At 33.5% G+C, this 21477-nt stretch overlaps 1 protein-coding gene across 11 annotated transcripts in view; it reads right to left on the reverse strand.

Moving 5' to 3' along the window:
- Positions 1-21477, reverse strand: part of Ktn1 (kinectin 1) — a 115179-nt gene that overhangs the window by 53127 nt on the left and 40575 nt on the right. For 10 of the 11 annotated variants that reach the window (XM_071608022.1, XM_071608023.1, XM_071608032.1 and 7 more), the window contains 7 exons: positions 18843-19395; positions 16390-16527; positions 14807-14977; positions 10511-10641; positions 5367-5483; positions 4092-4232; positions 706-812 (listed from right to left, as the gene is read on the reverse strand). In XM_071608022.1, the coding sequence (XP_071464123.1) occupies positions 706-812; positions 4092-4232; positions 5367-5483; positions 10511-10641; positions 14807-14977; positions 16390-16527; positions 18843-19365 (1328 nt within the window). In that variant the 5' untranslated portion in view covers positions 19366-19395. The remainder of the gene's footprint in view (positions 1-705; positions 813-4091; positions 4233-5366; positions 5484-10510; positions 10642-14806; positions 14978-16389; positions 16528-18842; positions 19396-21477) is intronic. The other variant, XM_071608025.1, reaches the window with a different exon arrangement.

Genomic DNA, 21477 nt, shown 5'->3' on the forward strand with positions numbered 1-21477 from the left:
TCAAAGCCAGCCTCAGCAATGGTGAGGCACTTAGCAACTCAGTGAAACCCTGTCTCTAAATACAATACAAAATAGGTCTGGGGGTGTGGCTCAGTGGTTGAGTGCCCCTGAGTTCAATCCCCCGTACCAAAAAAAAAAAAAAAAAAAAAAAAATCAACCAATCAGAGTACTTATCTGTGCAAACATACTACTAGTTGTGCTAGAATGGCTCTGGAACCAACTATATCCTATCAAAAAGAATATGCCTTCACATACACATTCTTTAGCTCCACCTTAGGGTCACTGGATCAAAATTTTTCGGAGGTAGAACTCAAGAATATGCTTTTTTTCATTAGCATGCCAGGTGCTATTCAGAATAATAAAATTTAAGAACTACTATATTATGGAATAGATAATTTAAAACAAATTCAGTCTCATAAATTTGTAAGCTATTCCACTGATGATAGTAGTAATTATCATACATACAACTTTAATTAATATATTTACATGATATACATAAATGCATATTATGCTATATCTAATACATAAAGTTTATACATAGCTGAAGTTCTTCAAACAGCAGAATTATTGTTTTTTAAAAAGTAACACAGTTTTAGAAGCAAATGTATAAAACAAAAGTCTAACTGATTACTATCAAACACACATTTCTGACAATCCAAGAAAACACTCCACCACTTAATTAAAAATAAACCTTTGGAAACATACTTGCTTTCTAGTTGGTTTGTAGTGTTGCTGACAGCATCTCTCAGTATACCATTTTCCTGCTTCAAGTGTGCTATCTCTGCTTCCATCTGCTCACGAACTTGCTGAAACTAATTATTTTAAACATATTAAGATTTTTTTAAAAACATCAAAAGAGCTTCCTTTTTTAAAGATATTGTATTGTGATGATAATATAAAATGTATTAATAATGAAATCGAAATCATTCTTTTCAAATGAACATATTTAAAGGAAAAACTGTTATTTCTTACTAATATATGCAAAGCAGAAGCTGCTATAGTAATGAATACAAGCAGATGTTAGTTAATATATTTGAAATACAAAATAAAACATAGTTCAAAACTAATAACTGACTTAAAAATTCTTTCCTACCCTATGGATTCATATAGAAATAAGCCTGCCCTCTCTTAGAATATGTCAATTTTACATTAGCTATATTTTTTAAGTATTTAATAACCTAAAGTTTAAAACTGGAATATTCAAAAATATTGTTACAAACTGAGCCATAATTGAATAGATAACACAAAAATCTACTTGCTAAAATATTCTGATCCCTACTTATTTTTATTGTGGTAAATATAAAATGTACTATATCTTAACCATTTCAAATGCAAAGTTCAATGGTATTAAATATATCCATTCTATCAGGCAACCATCACTACCATTCATCTTTGTAACTCTTTTAAAACAAAGCTCTATGCCCATTAACCAATAACTCCTCATTAATCCTTCTCCATGGCAACCATTACTGTACCTTTTTTCTGGTATCTAATTTTTCAATTTCAAAATTTTAGAGTAAGGAGATAAAGAACATTGACTCAAATATTCACATAAGAATGTCTTAATTTAGTGTGAAAATATTCTTTAATAAAAATAGCTGCTGATAATTTTATTAGTAATTTGGTTAAAAGAAACTAATGTATGTATTTATATATTTCAGAACCTATATGGAATCTATATCCTGACCTCTAGAAGTAATTAAGTAAAAAATGATGAACCGCTTACACATCTTCCACCTTCAATAAAAGACACTGCTTCAAATATCTAGTTAACTTTCAAACAAATAGTAAATAGGAATTAAGAAAAGATCAACTAAGGTTAGGAAAATTAGTTCTTTGATAACCTCACTGATGGGAAACAGGAAGTTAAAAGAGTGGACCAAATAAAAGCTAGACACAGTAGATAATAACAATCTCACAATAGTCTCACTCATTTTTGTTTTCAGTGACATTTTGGTGGGAAACAGTTTTAACTTTGACAGCAGTGAAGAATATTTTTTAATTAGCCTATTACAGTTATACATATTACTGGAGTTCATTCTGACATAATCATACAAGCACTGAATATAATTTGTTCCACTTCAGTCCGCAGTACTTCCCCTTTCCCTTCCCTCTTCCATTGTCTTGCTCTACTGGTCGTCCTTCTATTTATTTATTTTTTTTATATTAGTGCTTTATAGATATATGTATAAGCAAAATTCACTGTGATTTATTCATATATGTAAGCAGCAGAGTTTCGTCAATTTCATTCCACCATTCCTCACTTTTCCCATCCCTCCATCCTCCCCCTCAATTGCTTTCACATTGATTCCCTCACCCGACCCTCTTTTTTTTTCCCCCCCCTCCTCTCCTTATTTTGTTCTAGCTTCCACAAATGAGAGAGAATATTTGGCCCTTGACATAGTGAGTCTGGCTTATTTCACATAGTGTGATGTTCTCCACTTCTATCCATTTACCAGCAAATGCCATTATGTCATTCTTCTTTATGCTTGATTAAAACTCCATTATGTATATACACCACATTCTCTTCATCCATTCATCTGTTTACCGGCACCTGGGCTGGTTCCATAACTTTGCTATTTTGAGTTGCACAGCTATAAACACCAATACATCTATATCACTATAGAACTAAAATAGTTCTTTTAAATAAATTTTAAAATATGTTAACAGATTAATATGATCATAGCAACATTTTATTAAAAAAAAATCTCGTAGAAGTTACAGATTAGAATGGAAAAGAGAAACCTATTAATAAGGGGCTATAATTATCCTGGTATGAAATAAACTGAGATTTCTCAGAGTAAAACAAAGAGTACCACAAATAAAGTCTCTTTAAGATTCAGACAATTGGGCTGGGGTTCTGGCTCAGCGGTAGAGCGCTCGCCTAGCATGTGTGAGGCCCTGGGTTCGGTCCTCAGCACCACATAAAAATAAATAAGTAAAATAAAGGTATTGTGTCCAACTACAACTAAAAAATAAATATTAAAAAAAAAAAGATTCAGACAATTTTGTAGACTGGGAAAAAGAAGCCAAAGGATTCAAACATAAAGAAAATAATGCTTTAAACTGGAAAACAAAACCAACCTGATCGATAGACAAGACGATAGACAAGAATTTGACTTCAGACATATATTAAATCTGGGATGAATATGTTGTGGTGTAAACTAATCAATAAAATCAGTAAGAGTGTAAGTTATAGATTATAGATTAGTAAAAAATATAAATTATAGATATAAGATTTTGTTAAGTGACATAAGACAATTATAAAGCAAGATCTGTGACAGGCCTAAGACTCCATTTTGCTGCCTTCTATAAAAAAAAAATAAAATAAAATAAACTGTTGCATGACCCATTTCTGAAACAAAAACAAAAGCTTTCTTTTTTTAAAAAAAAAAAAATTGTTTTTTCTGTACTTTGTACCCCACAGAATGTACCCAACTCAGGATATGGTGGTGGTCGTGGTGGGCTACATCCTGGGTTTGAGTACATTTATGGGTCTACATGACTTTGAAATAGGTTATCCAACTCACCCCACCAGCTGAAACTCACAATATGGTTGTCTAACACTTGTTAGGACCTGAGATGCAGTTAAGCTAACTGCTTTTTTTAGTTTCTGTGATTGGCTTATTTGCATGACACTGAGAAAAGCCCCTAAGCTGTGGTTTTTGTCTTTAAATTGCCATGACACAGGCCAGGAAATTGCTGTTCTCCCACAAAGCTTCAGTCTCCTATGGGTGGGTGACAGTCCTTGGCCAGGTAAATAAAGCTCTCTTTTGAATTCCAGCCTCCCTTCCTCATTCCCACTCAGAAAATTAAGGACAAGGAGTGGGTTTAACCACTGTACGTAGATGGCCCAACATATTTATATAGAAAGTACTTAAAAACTTGCTAAATAAATGAATGCATACAATTCATCTCATTCTTTTTTTTAGACTTTTGTTGTTGTTGTTGTTATAAATGGATCTTTTCATTTACTTATTTATATGCAGTGCTGAGGATCAAATCCAGGGCCTCACATAAGCCAGGCAAGTGCTCTATTACTGAGTCACAACTCCAGCCCCTCATCTTATTTTCAAAGAATGAAACTATACCTTCATCTGCATCTGTTGAGTCTCTTGATAACTGACATGCATTTTGTTCTGAAATACATTATGTTCCTTTTCTAATGTTCCAATCCGATCTTTCATCCTTGCTATAACTACGCTGCTTCTTTCTTTCTCTGTCATCATTTCCTAGAATAAATCAAAAAAGAAATTGTTAAAAAGGAATTATAAGACTATAACAAAAAGAAAACAAGTTTAAAGACCATGAATCTAAAATAATTCCTGCACTCTAATCTGATTATAAGGAAAAACAGTTATTTGCAAGTACCAGTTCTCTTTTAGGATACAGGAAAAGGCCAAGTTGGGGGGGGGGGGGGGGGGGGCGGGGAGGGAGCAAGCCCTACAACAGTTAAAAAAGAAGTCTCTCTCCCAGAGGAGGAAAGAAGGGCATGTCTATATGGTAGAACAGAAATGTGAAAAAGGAAAAGGAAAAGTCAGAAATTTTATCATCCTTCCAAATCAAATTTTAAAAAGGTGATTTCACTGTTTATAAAATTGGTGTTTAAGCAGGTGTTTCCACCCATGTTTTTTATTTACTTCAAAAATCACATTTAGGATTTACATTCAAATAAGGCCATTCTTTCCTTTGATGTTGTTAAGTAGCTAGGTTAACAGGGTCATAAACAAGCTCATTTACTCTTTTGCATTTAGTAACCGAAGGAGAGACAAGCACTTCAGAAGGATAAGGATCTACTTTTCTCTAAGAGTTTAAATTCTGTTCTCAGTCTACATTTTAAAGGTTTGTTTTGCTTTCTTTTTCCTCTCAGATTAAAATTTGAAGAACATGATTAAAAATTATAGAAATTTATCACAACCACCTCCATCAGATTAAAATTTGAAGAACATGATTAAAAATTATAGAAATTTATCACAACCACCTCCATAAGTAAATCACCTATATAAAAGCTTCATATTTACCCCCACAAACTGGATTTTTATAAAGATCAAGTTTCGTGCCTTTACAGAGAATAGACCTAGGTCAGATCGAATTAAAACAAATTCCCACTCTTCTGAACAGAATACTGCTGCTATTCTAAAATTAGAATATCCAATACTGTTATTTTAAATTAATAATTCAACTATAGGTTATATCATAAAAGAGTGAAGACACCTCTTTTCCAAAACTCTAAAAGAAGATGGGGGGGGGGGGGGCGCGATACATTTATTACACAAATAATTAAATCAGGAAGTATAGACAATTTTTAAACCTTCCATTGCTTTTGATTCAAGAAGTACATCCCTTGAACATAAGAATGTCTTCACCTGGGTTAACTGCTTACACCGATCCTTTGTAGCAGCAGCATCTTCTTTTATAGCAGCAAGCAACTTGTCCTTTTCCTGGAGCTGATGCAGAAGTGCAGCCAATTCTCCTTTACTTGACTACAATTGAGAAATCAATACAAAATGAGTAATAGTGAACATGGACTGATGAAGTATGTGAAAATGAAGTATGTGATATCAAGTGTTCTTCAGCCAATGAAGAGCTCTATATATTACATATATATAAAACTGGCCAGTGAAATAAAATTCAGAAAAGTCACTGTAACATTATATATCCTCAATATTTCAGCAGGTATGTACCAATCAAAAAACAAATTTTTACAAAGAATTACAGAGCTTCTAGTTTTAAACCTTGAGTCAAAAATAGCAATATCCCATCATTTTCTTTCTAGAAGATCAAAAGAGATTAGGAAAACAAAATGCTATCTACTACCAATGAAACAGTCATCTGTAATCTCAAAACATAATACTATGAAAGACTGACAAAAATAGTGAAGGTCAAACACAGGTGCTTAACAACCCAGTCTAATATGCCCAAGGCTACTGAGGTACCTAGTTCTCTCAATTTAACAGACATATCCAGAAAGGTTAAAAACAATAATCGGGCATTTGACATGAGAAAAAGCGAAAAGTTTCAATGCAGGAACTTTCTTATAAGGCAGTCTCAAGAAGAAAAAATGAAGAAGAAATCACACAAACTTTACTAAAGACAGCTGACAGCCAGTGAGGAAGAATGGAAAGTGACTCTACAGTAAGACCCAAAGTCTGTGTCTAGGAAGAACCAGGGCAAAAGGACTTATTTGTACATACAGCCCGAAGGAGAACACCAACTAGTTTTTACTGTTCACAACTATCAATATCCAACAGAGAGAAGATCCAAGGAGAGCATCTCTCTTGGAAAAGGAGTACTAGTGAGCAGAGCTCACAAAAAGGAGCTCAGAGAAAAGAATAAAATCACAAAATGAGATGGAACAAAGCTGGTAAAACTCACAGTGGAAGTAACAACATCCAAGCAATCATTAAATTAAAACAACAAACAGAAATGGACATTCCATTGAAAATGGTCAAAGATAATATGGTGTTTTATTTTTTAAAGGACTAAAACAAGCAAAGGAGACCATGTGCTTAACTGACACAAATGATTTCAGTTATTTCAGTAACATAGAAATCTTCTCAGTAATAATGGCTGGCTTGAATTTAATGACTAGAAAGGTAAGCTGGACTGGAGAGAAAAATGACAGATGGGTCCATGCCAAGACATATTATAGTAAAATTACTGATTCAAAGAAACTGAATCCCCTGATGTTTATATAGCATAGCAGTGAGGAAGTCCAATAAACAAATGCTGTTTATTACCCAAAGAATGTTTTTATTTTACAAGTGCAGTTTGACAAAAATACATGAAAAGATCCCAAAATTCAGGGCAGCCTCAGATCTATACCTGGAAATATGAATATAGAAAACAGTAAAATAACAAATCCATTAAAAATTTTCAAAAGAGTGAAATCCAGGAATGTCATACCCCACCCAAACTATCAAACACAAAGACAACAAAGAAGCATCTTAACTTGATAAAATTTTGGATATGCAGTTGCCATGAGTCCTTTTTAAAGAAACTCCAGAAAAAAACAACTTTAGCCAATCTAGAGAAGAATAAAGAAGGTATAACAAAATAACTGGTATTTTTTAGCTATCATTTATCTATAGAATTAAGACTAAAACAAGCATGGAAATTATAATCATAGAGTAGATGTTAAATATTATTAAGTATCCAACAAATGGAAATGCTATAATAATTAACAAAAATTGAGAAGGAAGGACAAGAGAATTTTAGGAAAAAATTAGTATACAGAAGTACCTTCTGTTATACAGCATGGGGCCAAATCTCTGTTAATAGTTTAAAGTTAAAAATTCATATAATTGAAGCAAGTATATTTAAATATCAATGCTGAAAATAATAATCAAATTTTTCTTACTAGTAATCACACTAACAATTTTTGAGCAGTTACTATATGCTAGAAACAAGCAACTAATGTGCATTACCTCATTTAATTCCAAAAGCCTGATTATCATTACCATTTTAGAGATGAGGAAATAGAGGCATTAACTTATCCAAAATCATAAAGTCCAAAGTGACAGAGCCCAGATTTGAATTCAAGAAAACTTGACTCCATAGCCCAGGATCTTAACCTACACTCTACATGTAAAATTTAAGTGTACTGCAACATAAACACAAGGACACATGTCACACATAAAATATTATCTTCTCTCCAATTCTGCAACCCTTCTAGTTTTTACTCTGCTTTTCCCTTCCCAGCTAAGGCTACTAAGAGTAGACACACACACTGTCATCTTTCCCATTCATTTGTCAGTTACATAGTCTAATACTAAGATGAAAACACTTTCCCTAAGGATACCAAACCCAGTTTTTCAATCTTTATCTTCTTTGGTTTCTCTAAAGCATGTCCTCTCACCCTGAACTCTCTTACTCTCCCTAAGCTTCTAAGATTCCACCATCTCAGAAGTGTTTCTCCCACTCCTCCTCTTCAGTATTCTTTGTTGTGACTTCCCTTGCCCTTTAAACACCAGTGTTTCTCAGGGTTCCTTCTTCAGCTTTCATCACTTCCGCCATCCATGTGTACAACTAGTAGTAGTGAATTGTTTCAAATCACTCTAACTGCAATCTTTCTTCAACTTCAGAAAAATAGATACTTAGTTATGAAATAATTGTGTCCACCTAAATGGCACATGGAATGCCTAACAACTTTCTAAAATTCCACAATCCTTAACTCTCTCTTCCTCTATAAACTACTCACAAACGCCATTGTTGCCACATGTATTCCATTACCCAAATAAGAAAACAGTCATCAACCCTACATTCATCACTGCAAGTCCTCTAACTTCCGTCTGGTCTATGCCTGTGCCTATGTACTTACCATTCCCTTTGCTCTGAACTGCTCTCAATTACGTGTAAAGATCCATTTACCTCCAGGACTCGGAAATCTTAAAAATTCTGACCCAACTTAGCTTCCATGATAGGAAAAGGGAGAAATTAAACTTACCTAGACTTTCTCAAATATAGGAGGCCTATAAGAGCAGAGAACAGTAGAGAACAAAACCACTTTCTAAGAAACCAAGCAAGATTTTAATCTAAGGCCAAACAGCTCCAAAGAAGAAGAGATAATGTGAACACTTCAAAACACCTTCCCTATATTAAATGCTGTCTTTCACAAACTTCTTTCTAGACCTATCAAAAATACAAATCAAGGGTAGACTGATTTATCATTCAATCTTTAGAGTTCAAAGCTGTCTCAGACAATAAAATAACTACTCTTATGCCCATAAGTCACCAGCAACAACATTAATCAAAAGAGAAACTCTTAAAGCACTGTTTTTAATTTTAAAAAGCATAATTTTAAATAGCTAGGGAATAATGTAGTAACTTAACCTGGAAGCTTTCTACTGCTAAAAGCTTTTCCCAATCCCCACAAATAACTAAGAACTCTTCAGATAGGTACTTACCAATTATAATACAGTATATCAAAGAACAAATTCTTCAGTCAAGAATATCAAGAAAGTTCTTCATTTAAAAAAAAAAAAAAATCTGGCTTTTGTAGTCAAAGTCACCTAGAGTTAACACATTTACTGACTGCCCTCAAACACCTGCTTACTCTGAACCATTGCTATCACTACATGCAGACGGTCTAACCAGCATGCTACAGTGTAATTGCCAGAGACACAAAAAGCACTGTTAATAGATACTTGAAAGAATGAACAGACTGCTAAAGCTATGACAAAAAACATCCAGATAGTTATGAGAGCAAAGAACAGAGAGAACAATTTACACTGCAAAGACAGGTTATGCTTATATGAGAAAATGATACTAAGGTGGAGACTTGAAAGAGGAATTAAGCACGAGAAGAAACTGGGGAAGGGGGAAAGACAGAATTAAAAAAAAAAATGTGGTATGCTAGAAGAAGCAAAAAAGACCTTGTGTAGATAAAATGGACAGGGAAAATGTCATTAGATGAGGCTTTAGAGAAAAGTAGTTAAGTAAGTAGGACTATGCTCTAAGTGCAAAGAGAAAAGCACCAAAGGGTTTTTACAGAAGTAACCTGATTTACCTCTTAAAGGTCACCTTGCAGTTATATGGGAAAAATAGAGGGCTAAAAGGAAAAACAGAAACATCATTTGTATACTACTGTAGATAATCAGGAGAGAGGTGATGACTCAGATTACATTTTAAGAAATGTGGTCCTTATTTTAAGAAAAAAATTAAACCACTCAAGGTTTTAAAGCAGGTAAACTGGCAAGGAGGGTGTACATGTGTGTGAACACATGTTTTCAGAAGAGAGAGTTTAGTCAATCATTTAATTGAATACCAGACACTATATGATCTTATCTCATGTAAGTTAACACTTGAAAACTTTTACCAGTATGACATACTACACATAATATTATGATAAGTGTAACCTGTAAAAAATAATGTTAACTCCATAAGGTTTTAATTATCAGCCATAGCAGTAATTCTACCATGCAAATAACTTATTCTTGAAGAGAAATATTACCTACACACAAACATGCATACTGCAAATAACAAAAGCCCCCAGATTTCTTTGAATACACTCTTCAATCACAAAAACCCTCCATACATGCTGTCCAAAAATCATTTAACCCTAACTTTAATACGTCTAGACAGAGCAAAGCACTGCACAGCTTAGACAAGTGCCAAAGGACTTTAAAGCCATTAAAATCACCTTGCTTATTTTAAGCAACTGACTTTTTGTCAAAGCATCAGATGATACTACTAAATAAGTGGACTGATTAACATGAATCTATGAAATAATTTCTGAAGATATTCCAAAAGTTTTAGATGTGACCATGTGGCTTAAGGTATTAAGAATGGAAGTAGAGGGGCTGGGGATATAGCTCAATTTGTAGAGTGCTTGCCTCATATGCACAGGCCCTTGGTTCAATCGCCAGCACCACAAAAAAAAATGTGGATGGGAAAAAAAAAAAAAAAAAGAATGGAAGTAGAAAATAATTAATTACTCTGGATGAAGTACTGCTGAGTGAACTTCAAATTACTGCTCATAAATATGCCCATAATCAAAAAACACACTTACCTTCTTTAAAGCATCCTGTAACACACCAGACTTTTCTTTCAGCAAGTCTACAACACAAAGGGCCTCATCTTCAGAAAACATCATAGTCTTCAATGACAGAAGAAAATCTTTAAATTTCACTTCAGCATTTTCTTAATTTAAAAAAAAAAAAAGGGAATCGGCATTTAGAAGACAAAGTAATAACTTCAACAAAGGTAAATATCAAAAATTCCTGACCCAGTAAGTAATTTATACGTTAAATAACAGTAAATGCTTAAAAGGGGGGTGGGGTGGTTGTTTTATCATCTATACTATGGAATGATTACATTAACTAAGAATTTACTCTAAAAATGATAGCATGCCTTTTTAAAAAATCATTTAAGTATCTACTAGACGCTAGTATCTATATTACATATATTCATAATATCTTCATTTAACATTAAAAATACTAAGAAAATAAATTCCAAATTATAAAAGTAAAATCTGATTCAACAAAGATCAAATATATACATGGAATCCTGACATAAGAAAAATCCATGCCTCCTTTATTTCACCATCCTAATTCTCCCAGGGCTCCCATGTTAGGCACCAACTTCCCCTTCTTGAAGAAACTACCACCCATTACTCCCAAAGGAGTCTAGGGCTTTTAACACTTCAGTCACACTGCAACTTTTTTTCTTTTCTTTTTTTTAATAACACCATTATAGATCACTTTTCTGAGTGACAGAATTGTGTTTATATAACAATTTCATTTTTCAGGTGAATGAAAACTATGGTTTTAATGACCTACAATGTAGAAAACTGACTATATCTTCTTAAACCCAATTGTAGTACTACCCCAAAATAATACTTTAGAGATTACTTCCAGAGTTTATCTGCAACTTGAATGCATTATTCTTCTTGTCCAGTTAAGTATTTAAACATAGATGATGAACATAAATCAGGATCAATAGAATGGTACAAAACCTTAGCCTTAGTCTCCCATTATGTTGGGTTTTTTTCACATGGAGGTTGCAACTCTTTTTAATTATGCTTATTTCTTTTTTCCAGTTCTCCACTTCTACCCTCACTCCTCAAAATCCTTGTTTTGTCTCTGTTATCCAGGGTAAAATTTATTCTTTCCTTGATAATTTTATCTTTTTTCAATTACAATTCTTATTACAATTCTTATTACACATAGCTCAATTTTTCATATCTCTGGTTACATACAAAGTATATTCACACCAATTCATGTCTTCATACATGTACTTTGGACAACAATGATCATCACATTCCACCATCATTTATAACCCCATGCCCCCTCCCTTCCCCTCCAACCTCTCTGCCCTATCTAGAGTTCGTCTATTCCTCCCATGCTCCCTCTCCCTATCCCACTATGAATCAGCCTCCTGATATCAAGGAACACATTCAACATTAGGTTATATGGGATTGGCTAACTTCACTTAGCATTATCTTCTCTAACTCCATCCATTAACCTGCAAATGCCATAATTTTATTCTCTTTTATTGCTGAGTAATATTCCATTGTGTATATATGCCACTTTTTTTTATCCATTCATCTACTGAAGGGCATCCAGTGTATATATGCCACTTTTTTTTTATCCATTCATCTAATGAAGGGCATCTAGGTTGGTTCCACAATTTAGCTATTGCTGCTATAAACATTGATGTGGGTGTGTCCTTGTAGTATGCTGTTTTTAAGTCCTTTGGGTATAGACTGAGGAAAGGGATAGCTGGGTCAAATGTTGGTTCCATTCCCAATTTTCCAAGAAATCTCCATATTGCTTTTCAGATTGGCTGCACCAATTTGCAGTCCCACCAGCAGTGTAGGAGTGTACCTTTTTCCCCACATCCTCGCCAACACTTATTGTTGTCTTCATAATACCTGCCATTCTGACAGGAGTGAGATGAAATCTTAGAGTGGTTTGCATTTCTCTAATTGCTAGTGATGATGAACATTTTTTCGTGTATCTGTTGATTGATTGTACATCATCTTCTGAGAAGTGTCTCTTCGGGTCCTTGGCCCATTTGTTGATTGGGTTATTTGTTTTTTTGGTGTTTAGCTTTTTGAGTTCTTTATATACCCCTAAATATTAGTGCTCTATCTGATGTGTGAGGGGTAAAGATTTGCTCCCAGGATGCACTCATTCACCTCACAGATTGTTTCTTTTGCTGAGAAGAAACTTTTTAGTTTGAGTCTATCCCATTTATTGATTCTTGATTTTAATTCTTGCGCCAAGGAGTCTTATTAAGGAAGTTGGGGCCTCACCCCACATGATCGAGATTAGGACCTACTTTTTCTTCTATTAGACCAGAGTCTCTAGTTTTATTCCTAAGTCCTTGATCCATTTTGAGTTTTGTGCGTGGTGGAAGAGAGGGGTTTAATTTTATTTTGTTGCATATGGATTTCCAGTTTTCCTAGCACCATTTGTTGAAGAGGCTATCTTTTCTCCAATGCATGTTCTTGGCACCTTTGTCTAATATAAGATAATTGTAATTTTGTGGGTTGGTTTCTGTGTCCTCTATTCTGTACCATTGGTCTATCAGTCTGTTTTGGTGCCAATACCATGCTGTTTTTGTTACTATTGCTCTGTAGTACAGTTTAAGGTCTGGTAGAGTGATGCCATCTGTGTCACTCTTCCTGCTAAGGATTGCTTTAACTATTCTGGGTCTCTTATTTTTCCAGATGAATTTCATGATTGCTTTTTTTATTTCTATGAGGAATGTCATCGGGATTTTGATCGAAATTGCATTAAATCTGTATAGTGCTTTTGGAAGTATGGTCATTTTGATAATTTTAATTCTACCTATCCAAGAGCAAGGTAGACCTTTCCATCTTCTAAGGTCTTCTTTGACTTCTTTCTTGAGGGTTCTGTAATTTTCATTATCTAGATCTTTCACCTGTTTCGTTGATTCCCAAGTTGTTGTTTTTTGTTTTTTTTTTGTTTTTTTTTGTTTTTTTGAGGATATTATAAATGGGGTAGTTTTCCTCGTTCCCTTTCTGAGGCTCTGTCACTGACATACAGAAACGCCTTTGATTTATGGGTGTTGATTTTATATCCTGCTAATTTGCTAAATTCATTTACTAGTTTTAGAAGTTTTCTGGCGAACTTTTAGAGTCTTCTAGGTATAGAATCATATCATCAGCAAATAAAATTTGAGTTCTTCTTTTCCTATGTGTATCCCTTTAATTTCTTTCTTCAATTGCTCTGGCCAGTGTTTCAAGAACTGTTAAACAGAAGTGATGAAAGAGGGCATCCCTGTCTTGTTCCAGTTTTTAGAGGGAATACCTTCAATTTTTCTCCATTTAGAAAAACAGATGTTGGCCTGGGGCTTAACATAGACAGCCTTTATGATGTTGAGATATGTTCCTGTTATCCCTAATTTTTCTAGTGTTTTGAACATAAAGTGGTGCTGTATTTTGTCAAATGCTTTTTCTGCATCTACTGAGATGATCATATGATTCTTATCTTTGAGTCTACTGATGTGATGAATTACATTTATTGATTTCCATATGTTGAACCAACCTTGCAGCCCTAGGATGAATACCACTTGATTATGGTGCACGATCTTTTTGATATGTTTTTGTATTCGATTTGCCAGAATTTTATTGAGAATTTTTGCACCTATGTTCATTAGAGATACTGGTCTGAAGTTTTCTTTTTCTTAATGTGTCTTTGCCTGATTTTGGAATCAGGGTGATACTGGTCTCATAGAATGAGTTTGGAAGTGTTGCCTCTCTTTCTGTTGCTGAAATCATACTGCAACTTTTAAAGAGTGGTTGTGAGCATGTGTGGGGTGAAGGGAGAACACAGAAACTCTACTTTCTACTCAGTTTTGCTGTGAACCTAAAACTGCTCTAAAAAATAATCTATTTGAAAAAAAGAAAAAAGGCAGTTATAAATTAGCCTCAGGGCTGGGGTTGTGGCTCAGTGGTAGAGCACTCAACTAGCATGTGTGAGGAGCTGAGTTCGATCCTCAGCACCACATAAAAATAAATAAAATAAAGGTATTGTGTCTAACCACAACTAAAACCAAAATATTTAAAAATAAATAAATAAATTAGCCTCAATATCTCACAGAAGGTAATAGTAGCAGGGAATAGGTCACCATATAGCAAAATAGCTGTGGAATGTTGAGCAAGTCAAATTCCAGTGTCCAGGCCTACAACACTGGGAAGGACAGACTAGAGACTACCAACAGGAGTTCTATTAGTCTTTTGCAATGCACTGATTCTATGAGAATATGAACTTGACTCCATGATGACTCAAAAATATAACAGTACAATGTAACTAATTATTGACAGTGTGGATATTACCTTTGTCAGTTTCAATCTTCAACTTTTTTGTCCCAGATTTCTGGATTCCTTCTACTTGGTCAGATTTAATCAGATCAATAACTTCTCTCTTATCTACCACAAGATTTGAGTTAGCATTATCCATCAAAGGAATATAAGTAGTTGCATGAATAGGGGGTTCATCTACCAAGACTGTAATTTAAGTTCAATAAAATCATAATTATTTTGGGTTTTAAAAAAAAAAACAATGATTAAACAACATGGAAACACACTTAAATCTAATGATAAATCTTATTTGTTTTCAAATCTTTAATATTAGCTCAATTTGGTTTAAAATCATAAGTAAAACATTAATTGCATCAATCAACATACTTACAATAAAATAGTCTTGTTTTATAGAACAACACTTAAATATTCTAAAATGGACATACCTCCAAAAGTATCTAATATTTTTTATACACTCTTAGTTCTCATTTGTCTTTTTTAACTTAGATTCTTATCTATTCTCATTTAATTAGTGCTCATGAAAAACTACTAAATTTTATTTATGCTAATAATTTACTAAATTCTTATTGCAACTGATAATTTTAATTAAATTCCTTTCACATGTTAAGTTCAAAACTCATTGTCATTGTTCCTTGCACATAGCTTCTTAATTCTAATAGCTACGTTTCTGATTTCCATAGTACATCTTAACAACACTTGCCCAAAACTTCCAGAATAACATTAAAAATGAAGGAAGGAAGCCTCCTTATTTTGTTCTTATTTAATGTGAGGAATAAGAGTTTAATTATTTAGCCTGACATCTAATAGTTAGAGATACAAATTTCCACACCCAGATAGAAATGTTTATATTCCTTCCTCTGGGGGAAAAATTAAAAAAAAAAAAATCTTTCATGCACATGTAATTCCTTTTTTTATTTAAAATTGATCATGTTTAATTTTATCAAATATATTTAGGTAATATTTCTCTTTTACCTGTTATTTGAGATGTCATAATTTTAATGCAAATAGAATTTCATCTCTTCCATTCCAAATTTACTATTTTCTAGTACTAGTTGATACCACAGCCTAATATTATTTGGCAATTCCTGTTGTTTAATCTATACACATTTAATAGCCAAGTTTTCCCTGAAATTTTCAGAAACCTTAAGATTGCTCTGTCACTTTTAATTTTATGCTTTCCATATATACACCAAATTTTGTTTAGGAAATAGGCAACACAAGGTAATGCCAGAACTAACAAATGTCCTCAACCATTATCTTAAGTGATATTAAAAAGTACAAAAACACAGCAATATTTCAGGAATATTTTTTGTCTATAGTTTATATGCTATTATTTTTCAAAACCAAGAATGAGAACATTCACAAATACTTCACTTTTTAAATTTCAGATAAATTTTTCATCATAAACTTGTAATAGGCCCATCTATCCAAGCATTGCAAAGCCATGAGGCCAGAGAATTTCAGACTTGTATTAGAATTACATTTGTTATAGCATATAATATACTGGGACAAAGAGCATGAGGTCTTCAGGGTCCCTGTCCTGACGTATTTCTCTAGAATTAGCATACTTTATAAAATATATATCTACATATTTTTACCATTTTCTGTCTTCTGCTTCTTTGATGAAGCCTTCTTTTTTCCTGATCCACTTTCTTGTTTAGTCTCTTGATGGAAGGGTAATACTTCTTGCTTTTTTGATGGTGCCATGAGAGTTTCCACCTTTTTGTCCTGATCATCTTTATCAAACAGAAAAAAATTTTAAAAATTATCACAGCAAACAATGACCACATCACAGACAATGCAATCATTAATGAATAATTTCTAGAAAGCTTCACCACCAAAATCTTAAATGCAATAACAATTTTAATGCTCTCACCATTAATTTTCATTCCAGCATTTTTACTCCACTACATCAGCTCTTTAATGTACTTGCCTCTTCTTGTACACCCTATTCTAGCACCATTCCCTAACAGCCTGTGGCATAGTCAGGTCTATCATTTTAAAATATAAAATCCTTCACCACCACTGTAACTACCAGCCTCCTACACCCATTCCCTTCTATATTGACAAAATAGTATATACTTCTTTTTCTTCCAATCATTTTCCAACAAATTGCACCCTGGTTTTTAGTTCTTCCATTCCATGAAAGGATTAACTGAAGTACGCAGTGTCCCAAATGCCATACTCTACATATAAAAACCGTTAGTCCTTCTTTGATTACTCTTTAACATTTCATTCTAATGTCTTCACCTTTTCTTACAATTCCTTTCCATTATACTAAGTGAAATAACCCTATCACAAAAAGACAACTTTCCAATAACCTGAGCTTTCTAAAGACTCATAGACGGTACAATGGTAGCTTCCAGAGTGGGCAAAGTAAGGAATTGTGTTAAATGGGTAAAGAGCCTCAGCTAGAGAAGAAGAAAGAGTTCTAGAAGATGACTGGTGGTGATTACACAAAATGTGAATCTACTTAACACTACAAAACTGCAAACTTAAAAATGGTTAAAATGGCAGAATTTATACTCTACATATTTTACTACAATTAAAAAAAATTCTCTTAACTAGTTTGCCCACATCAAATAACTGCCCCACGAAATCTGTCCTCATACTCTGCCAAAGAGATCTTTCTAAAGTATAAATCTGACCATGTAATTAACCTGCTTAAAAATCTTCAGCAATATCTACCCTAAAAAGTTTCAGCTTCTGGGACAGTATACAAAAACCATCATGATCTAGTTACTGCTATCTTTTCAGCTTTGCTCCCTACCTCGTATTTCATAGCTCAACAGTACACTATATCTTCTACCTCTGTGATAATTCTGCCAATGTGGTATAAAACCACTATTTCTTAGTGAAGTGACTGCAGTACTGAAGACTCAGCTAAACACTGCCTCCTTTCTGAAGACTAACCCTCCTCTATTACCCATAAGTAACTTTGGCCTCTGCATAAATCACTTTGGCCTCTGTATTTCTTCTATACATCTCCTTCATAAAACACATTTTGTTACTGGTTTGCATGTCCTTCTCCCCTCACTAAAAGATATAGTATTTCTCTAGTACCATGGTTGGTCATAGCTAGCAAGCAAATACTTAAAGTCCAATAAAACCAATATTCCTTGATATCCTTGGCGGATAGGTTCAAGAACCCCTGCCCAACACCAAAATCTGTAAAAGCTAAAGTCCCTTATATAATACAGCGTAGTATTAATATATCACCTATGCACATTCTCCCATATAGGTTTAAATCTTCTCTAGATTATGTAGAATACCTAATACAATACAAATGCTATAAACTATTGTTACAATATTGAATTATTTAGGGAATATTCTTATGGCAAGGAAAAAAGTTTGTACGTGTTCAATACAGATACAATTTTTTTCCAATATTTTCAATCCACAGTTGATTGAATCTAAGGATATAGAATCCATGGATATGAACAACTGAACATACCTATTAATAACCCTATTTTACCCCTTCCTATCCGCACCCCCCCCAAAAAAAATAAAATAAAATCCTAGCTAGCACTTATTCAAACTTCAAAACTTGCTCTAAGTGGTCTTCCGTAGAATTTCTACATTAGTTTAGACATAACTTAGATTAGCATAATAAACTTTTTAAATTATAATAACCTATTTATGTTTGTATTTACAGCTAGCATGTGACTACCTGGAAAATGCACTATTCACCTCTGTAGCCCCAGTACCTAGTATAATACCTAGCATAAAACAGATATATGATAAATGTATGTATAATTAACATATGATCAAAACTAATCTTTTTATCCTTAATTCTTACCACACTGATTACAAAGAGTTGGTTAAAATAAATGTAAACATTTCTAACTCCTGATAATTATAATAAAAAAACAAAGTCAGATTTACAAAATTTTCATTAAAGGTCTTTCCATAAGAATTTTAAAATGTTATTTTATGATCAATAGTAATTTCTAATAGCAATTAATGTTAATGAAGGCAAACACACAGTAAAAGAATAATCTTGGGTTCATCTAACTACAAACATGCAATGAAGTTAAATATATTACAATACCGCTTCCATTTTTAGACTTCTTCTGCCCTGGTTTCTTCTTTGAGGAAGTTGCTTCAGAGGGCAGGGTGGGTTGTTTTGTAACTGGGATAGGTTCTACTTTTTTGCCAGGCACCTTTGATACATCACTTTCTTTGATGACTTGCTCTTCAAGTAAAGGTTTTTGTTTCTTTTCCTTCTTCTTTCTTTCCCTAACACTACTTGAAGTTTCAACCACATTCAATGGAACAGGTACAACTTGCTCATCTTCTACAGCCAAAGCATCAGATAATTTAAAGTCTCGAGGTACACTTTCTGAATCAGATTCATGGAGGTTTCCATTCTGGATTTCTTTCTTTTTGTTTTTTTTCTTTTCTGCCTTCTTTTTATCTGTTTTTGTAGGAATAAGCTTTTGTTCTCGTTTCTGTTTCGCAAGAACTTCATCATATAATGTTTCTTTCATGAAAAGCCAGAAGAAGAGGAAAATTACAGTAATAACTATTGAAGGAATAAGGACAATAAAATATGTTGACTCATAAAACTCCATGGTGCTTTTATTAATGTGAACCTATAAAACCTAAATGGACAAAAACAAAAACCTCAGTCAGTCTCATAAAAAATTAAATTTACAAAACCCTTGCTCTTTCAAATGGCATTTCAGATCTAACCTGATCTATAAATCTAAACAATGTAAACAAGTTAGTTATTTAAATCATGTACTTGATTACTCTGCCAACTACAATTCAAACTAAAAAGGAAATGTGAGGTACCTAAAAATTTTAGAGTATTTAAAGCACATTCTTGCATTTGTTAACCATGTGAAAAGATCCTACTGGGAGGAAACTGAAATGTTTTTCCTCCCAAATATCATTTTTTATTTGTTGGGGGAGGGGTTGTTTGTGATGCTAAGGATTCAACCCAGAGCCTCTTGTATTTAGGTATGTGCTCTATCACTGAATTACACTCTAAGCCCCACTTTTGATACGTTTTAGTATTTATCGTTTTTCTTTTTGTTGTATAATGATATATATGTGAAGGGGGGACGGGGTGTCAATTATTACCAACACTTGATATTCATTAAAAGTATTTTGCTTTTAATGGAAAAAAAATAAAGGTAGTTCACACCTTCATTTGTAGATTTAAGACCATCTTTATTCTGTTTATTCTGTTACTAATAGACTCATGTTGTGGTGGAATACATCAAGAATATGGAACTATAATAATATCAAAATGTTAGGTTGTGGCTTTGACAATAAAATACATGACAAAGTAAATGTTTCCCTAATTCAAGGCACCCCTTACTGCATAAAACAAGTTATACTGCAAAAGCAAGACTTCGTCACCAATAGCCTACCCAAATGCTAAAAAGAAAAGGGCTGGCCCTCATTGGTAGTGCATAAGCCCTAATTTTACATTAACCAAATAGCTACAGGAAAGAAAACAGATATGATCTGACTACCTGGTCATATCTACCTTGAATAGATATCATATTCCTGACCTGAGCAGTAATTTTTGCTAAAATTACATCTCAACGTAAAAATGATACTAATGTTCAGTTCTAAATCTCAATATTCCTCTAAGTATATATATAAAGCCACATAAAGGTGGCTTGAATTCTTATGTCCTCTAAAATATGTTACCGAAAAAGGCAAGATGTATAAATGCAGATATAATTAAACCCCAGGACATGCTTAGGAATAAAGCAAGTTAGCTTTTGAATATTTATTGTACAAATCTGAGAATTCTTGAAGTTTAAGTTATCAGTCTTAAAAGTTAAAAACAAGATTAGAAAAAGAAACCAATTCCACCTAAGCAGAAGATCTAACCTAATCTATAAATCTAAACAATGCAAACAAGTTAGTTATTTAAATCATGTACTTGATTACTTATCCTAAGAGTCACTTATCCTAAGAATTATTTTAGACCCTAGAAAACATGCTTTTAAGTTAAATAAATCTAAGTTTATTGAATATAAGGCTTAATTCAAGTTTCACCAGCAATGAGCCAAGTCTGCAAAGAGATGAAAATGGAACCTAAGGACAAAGTAGTTTGTTCAACAGGCACTATAAATCTTGATCACTGAAATGACATTTAACATTTCCCATTTTCATAAGCAATTTTTAAAATAACATTTACACAACCCTCAACTAAGATTTTAACAAGTTGAAGGGGATAAGGAATCACCAACATAGCAAAAGAAACCTAACACAGAATTGTTCCTCCCTGATAACTTCATGTTAACATGAACTATTTCTAAATTATTAGACACCTTTTACTGTGCCTGTTTATAAAAAGCAGAGGTTTGGGGGGGGGGGGGGTTGGTTTTGTTTTAAGCATAGCATCCATAGTATAGAAAACCTGTTCACTTGGTGGGAGAGTTTGGGAAAGAAGACAAACCAATGAGTTGGAACACATTTAAAATTTTTGTTTTGGGATGAAGAGAGGCTAAGGGAGACACAAACCCTGAAGAAGCAACAGCTTTAGAAGCAGCAGCAACAGCAGGTGGTAGTGAAGGAAGAAGAGAAATAGGAAAAGGATGTGGTGGTGGCAGGGAGGGGAGAGAAAAGAAGAGGTCAAGTCAAAATCGGAAAGCCCTGATGAAGCAAGCTACAGTCCTATACAAACCTAAGGCTTAAGAAAGTGAATTTATGTTCAAGCA

The sequence above is a fragment of the Marmota flaviventris genome, chromosome 2 (genome assembly GCF_047511675.1).
Source record: "Marmota flaviventris isolate mMarFla1 chromosome 2, mMarFla1.hap1, whole genome shotgun sequence".
NCBI classification, from domain to species: Eukaryota; Metazoa; Chordata; class Mammalia; order Rodentia; family Sciuridae; genus Marmota; species Marmota flaviventris.